The following is a 5,444-nucleotide window of genomic DNA, read 5'->3' as shown; positions in this document are numbered from 1 at the left end:
GACCCTGCGCGCGGTAGCCGAAGTCTTGGGCAGCGCAACGGTGGTTGATGAAGGTGAGGCGCTGCCGGCGGGTCCAGCAGCGGAGCGATTCGGCCGGTGCTGCTGCTGCTGCTGCTGCTGCGATGACGATGAAAGCGCCGGCACAGCAGTCGACCCGCCACTCTTGGCGTTTGATACAGACCACGCCGACAGCATGCGAGGCGTTCGCGGTTGCTGGGCCAAGAGGCGAGAGTGTCGGCCTGCACTAGACTCTAAGCTCGCCTGCGCGCGGTGGGCAGGCTCGTAGATGGGCAGCTTTAGCGCGAGCGTGTGCGCGGTGGACAGCAGCTTATCATCGCGGTCGTACTGCACGGCTTTGCCCTTGAGGGCGCGCAGCACGGCACTCACTTCAAACAGCACTTTATCCTCCTCTTGCCGCTGCGCGCGTTCCTCCTCCGTCCAGTCGGCATCTGTGATGCTCGGCGTGTGGCTGCAGGCCACCGCACCACTGCAACCGCCGCCGTTCGACAACGCTGTCGACGTCGACGACGCGAGCGAGCCTCGGCGCAGCGAGGCCATGGACGACACTTCCGTCACCGCAGACGCCGCGGATGGGAGCAGCGGGGTTGCTGCCTCTACCACACTCGGGATGCGGTAGCCGGCGATGAGCATGTTCAACGCCGCCTCTGTACGCAGTACGGCCATCTCACTCGACACAGTCTCTAGGCGTGCCTCCAGGAGCTTCGCCTCTGCCCCCGCAGCAGCCGTGGAGGACTCCGCAGCACTCAGCTTCTCCTGAAGCTGTCGCACCGACATCGGTTTCTCCAATGTCTTCTGCAGTGTGGCCCACTCCACTCCCAGAGTGTCGCGTTCGCTGGCAAGTCGCTCGCTGCGCGTCACATACAGGGCAAAGTTCTGCCACAGCGTAAAGTAGCGGCGGCGCAGCTTCCACGGCTGAGCCAGCGACGACGAAAGCGGCTCTACCACAGCCCATTCCCGGCCCACCGCTGCGGAGGCGGCAACGCGCCGACGCTGCCGCGCACACGCGCGCCACAGGTCAAAGCAGCGGCGCCGGCGCGCGTGCGCCTGACTGCCTTGCGCCTGCTCTGTCAGAAGCCACAGCGCCGTCGACTGGGATGCGACCCGCGTCGCTTTCCGCGTCATCTGGGCCAGGGTGCAGCTGGCAGGGGTGTAGGAGCTGGCGTTCATCGACAAGAGCAGTTTGTTGAACGATACGCACTGGCGCAGACGCGCCTGTCGGGCTCGAAGGAACTCACGCCAGCGGCTGTACGCACAGGCGAGCCGAGTGATCTGTTGTTGCCTCCCCATGGCATCGGCCACCAACGTCCACACGCGGAGGCGTCCCTCAAGCACCTCGCTGCAGACGGCGAGCAGCACCACTTCACTTGACTGCAACTGCACCTCTCGCAACACCTTGCTTGCAGATGTCTGCTTCCGTCCGCGCGTCCAGTTCAGCCACCGTTGTGTATAGCGACCGAGCAGCGTCACCGCGCAGCTCTCCGCTCGGGCTGCAATGGCAGCCTTAGAGTGCGAGCGCAGCGCACGGCGCTGGGCCCACTGCCGCCAACGCGCAAAGACGCCGTACGACTGCCGGCGCACGTATTCTCGCTCCAGTACGAGCCCGCACCGACGCATGTCGGACAACTCCATCTCCTCCAGCATGTCGTTTGTTGGCTGTGTCGCCTGCTGGGCAAGGTTGCGTACCCGCTGCTGCTGTAGCGGCTGCAGCGAGACGGCCGCGTTCAACTCACGCAGCGACGGCTGGCCCACGCGATAGCTTGTGGCGGTTTGGTTGGGGCCATGCGCCATGGTGGTCCTATCAAACTGGGCAGCGCCCAGAACAACCGACGACAGGCCGCCGCTGCCGTTCAGAGACGTGCCCGGCGCCTCCTCTCCACGCACGACGGCCATCCACACGAAACGCCGCATCGGCGTCATGCGAAGCTGAACAAAAGTGGAAGAGAGAATCGTGTACGGTGACTGCATCTGGGAGAGCAACGGCAACTCCGCGCTGCAGGTGTCGTATACAGCAAGACCGCCGTCTAAGAAAGCGGTGTAGAGGCGGCCAACGCTGGCGTCATACAGCACGTTCGAGAGCGGCATGCGGCGCGACGAACCCAATGCACGGACGTACTGGCCAGAAGGCAGGGCAAACACCTTCGCTGTGGCGTCGCGCGAGGCGCTCACGAGCAGGCGGTCCTCTACCACCGCGAGCGCTGTCACGCATTCAGTGTGCGCGCACTCGATGGGCCAGTTGAACGCGGTGACCGCGTCGTACCCGGCAGAGATGCGCTGCGTAAGCTGCATAGATGCCGCCGAGAGCAGCACGCGCTGCTGGTACAGACGCAGCCACGATTCCAGTCGCTGCTCCAACGAGCTCGCGAGCCACCGCGTGCGCACCGGTGTCGACTCGGCTGCCAGCGTCGCATTCTTCGTGGCCCCTTTCGGTGCCCCTTTCTTGCGCTTCGCCCACGTGCCGGCGGCCGGGGCGGCGGATGTGCTCTTCGCTTTCGTCTTTGTCGCCGCCCTTCCGCTGCTGGCCGAGGCGATACCGGCATCCCGCTTGGCTTGGAGGCTCTTCGCCCGCTTCTTTATGCCGCGCTTGAGACTGCGCGGTGTGCGTAACGTCGCAAAGGATCTCCTGTCAGCATCTCGGTAGCGACCGTCCGCCACAGCAGCGGAGCCTATCGCCGCCCTCTTGTCGTCGTTGTCCTCCAGCTCGGCCTCCTGCTCCCAGTTGCCGCGGAGCGGTGACATGCCGCCCTCGGGGCCCACCAGCGCACTGCCCTCACGAAACGCACTCAACGTCGTGCCCGTCTCCGTCGGTTCAAAAGCCCCGACCTCCGCCAAGAGCATCAACGAAGACGCCGACAGCGATGACGCACGACCGCCACCCTTGGCGGCTTCAGTCAGGAGACAGGCGCCACGCATGACAACCGGCGCTCTCTGAGCACCGGCGCGTCTGCCTAGAGAGCTCTGCTCCATCGCGCTGTTACCCTCCCGGAAGCGGTGATGGCGACCGTTTGCGACGGCTAGGGGTGTGGAACGGCGAGGTGGGCTGACAGCCGCAAATCCGCTGGTACTAGCCGACACCGACGTCAGCAACGGACGCTGGAAGACGCGAGGCGCGGGCACTGCGGACTTGCCGGCGCGCACTTCTCGACCCGCCGCTGCCTCTGTCTCCCCTCTGTGGAACCCATGGAAAGACACCGAGCTGCTCGACTGCCGCGCCGCAGCAGGGACAGCGGTCGAACCCACCACCAACGGCTGCGGCAGAGGCGCCGCTGCAGCCAAGTCCATCTCACTCACTCTCTGAACGGCATTCGCTCGCTCCTCCTTTGTAATAGTGAGCTCGTCGCCTTGCACCGCGTCCCACATGCGCAGCGTCCCGTCGTCAGAGCCGCTGAAAGCGTACCCGCCAGTCGCGGTCGCCGCAAGCGCGCCGATGCTGCGCAGATTGCCCTTCAGCTTGCGCAGGTAAGACATGCTCGCGGCTTCCCACACCGCGATGGAGCGGTCGAGCGAGCCTGTGAGCAGGAGCGACTGCGTGGGGGCCGACCCATGGTTGGCGTGCGGCTCCGTGCCGGCACCGGTGTGCAGGGAGAGGCGCGGGGCGCCTTGGACGTAGAGCAGACACGTCACGGCAGCCGTATGTGCGCGATGCTCCGCCGTTAGCTTCATCGTGACGGCATCGTAGACGCACAGCATGCCGTCCGTGCATCCGGCGACGACGCGGCTGCCGCAGACTTCCGTCAGGGAGGTGATGACGGTTCGAGGGTCGCGGCGCGGAAGATTCGCCAGCACTTGATTGGGGTTCGCCATGCTACGCACCTCCAGTCCGCCATCCTGCTGAGCCAACCACAGAGACGTGTGCAAACCCGATTTCACCAGCGGCTCCATGTTCGCAGCGAGCCGGCCACAGCGGGCAGCGAAAGGTCTGCGCTGCAAGCCGGCAGACGCCGTCGCCCCTGTCCAGCTCACGAGAGCAGAAGCAGATGAAGAAGGCACAAGACCGCGCGGGCGCGCTCCGTTGAGGACCGACGAAGACCGGCCCCGACCAGCGCCGCGCCCCGCCGCCCCACTGCTGGCCATCGACGCCCCGGAGTCAGGCACGCGGCGCCCCAATTGCCGCGGATACCTACCCGGTGCAGCGAGCGAGGAAGGATGGTCAGCTGCCACGGCGTGAAGAGGGGGCACATCAACGGCATGCTGCGCCTCGGCCTCGGCACCTTGCGCGCGCTCGTCAGGAGCGGCGGAGGGACTCGTGCGGCCGCCCTCAGCGGTCGCACCGGCGGCGGCGGCGACGCACACCGATGCCGCTGCCGTCTCCTCATGTCTTTTACCGTTGTACATGTGCGACGGCGTGGAACCGTCGATAGTGGACGGTGCGAGACGTTCATGCGACGTAGCCGCAGCTGGCGTGCGTATCACCACTGGTGTCGCACAGCGGAAGCGTCCAATAAAACTGCGCTGATGAGCTAAGTTGAGGTAATCCGCATCCTTGCTCGACGGCAGCGGGCGGAGATGAGAGAAGCTCGACGACCTCGGCGATGAGAAGGCAGCAGCGGGCTGTGAAGACAAGGAACCGGTGCGGCCCCTCGCCTTGGTCGTCGAGTGGCTCGTGGCACGGCTCTGGAACGATTGCACCGACGGACAACGCCCAGAAACGGACCAGAGGGCACTACCATCCGACATGGCGGTTGCTGACGCCACAAGAAGGCGTTGCTGCGCGATGGAGTCGGAGACAATGGTGGACACGGCGGTCGAGTCACCGTCGAGCAAGTTGTCGCGGCTAACCGACGACGGCGGTGACCGAGAAGCCATGACGTGGCCTTCCGATTGAACACATGACTGCGCCAGCGCGGCCGATGTCAACACAGCAATTGGCGCCACTTCATCCTCAGCGTCTGACACATGGTCCTGCGACGGCAGCCGCTGCGTGCCTGTGGGGGTGGTGCTGATCGGCTTCGAAGGCGAAGCAGAAGAAGTGGACACCTCGCGATGCAAAGCCGGCTGCAGACACGGCGCTGTCGTGGCGGACTGCCGGCTTGCCCTGCCTCTCCCCACATACGACGCAGTCGGGCGCACTGAGGTCCGCCTTCCTTGGGAACGACCGCGGCCACAGACGCCTCTGTCTGCTGCGCCTTGAGTATCATGACACAATGATGAGAGCGGCATTGTCGCACTCCCACAGCGAGGGAAGAGCCCAGTCCGCTGTACGTCTGTTGGCGTGCGTGTGAGTGAAGAAGTGTGGGAGAGAGAGGGGAGGGGGCGCGGGGACTGCCCTCTCGCGGCAAAGTCACAGATTCACCCGAGGAAACACACACGCGGGTAGAGACAGGCAGACAACACCGAAAACTTCAAAAAGGCGAAGAAGACGGACAATAAAGAGAACGAGGGAGGGCAGTGGAGTAAGAGAGGAGGTAGTGGTACACAACGAAGGC

At 65.0% G+C, this 5,444-nt stretch overlaps 1 protein-coding gene across 1 annotated transcript in view; it reads right to left on the bottom strand.

The window, feature by feature from the left end:
* Positions 1–4,695, bottom strand: part of LMJF_19_0380 (conserved hypothetical protein) — a gene marked incomplete at both ends in the record, with an annotated part of 6,054 nt that extends 1,359 nt beyond the window's left edge. Inside the window, one exon of the mRNA XM_001682563.1 lies at positions 1–4,695. This exon is cut by the window's left edge and continues 1,359 nt beyond it. Within this exon, the coding sequence (XP_001682615.1) occupies positions 1–4,695 (4,695 nt within the window).
* Positions 4,696–5,444: the final 749 nt, after the last annotated feature.

The sequence above is a fragment of the Leishmania major genome, chromosome 19 (genome assembly GCF_000002725.2).
Source record: "Leishmania major strain Friedlin complete genome, chromosome 19".
NCBI classification, from domain to species: domain Eukaryota; phylum Euglenozoa; class Kinetoplastea; order Trypanosomatida; family Trypanosomatidae; genus Leishmania; species Leishmania major.
Note: the sequence above shows the minus strand (reverse complement) of the source record. Positions and strands in the feature narration are given on the sequence as shown.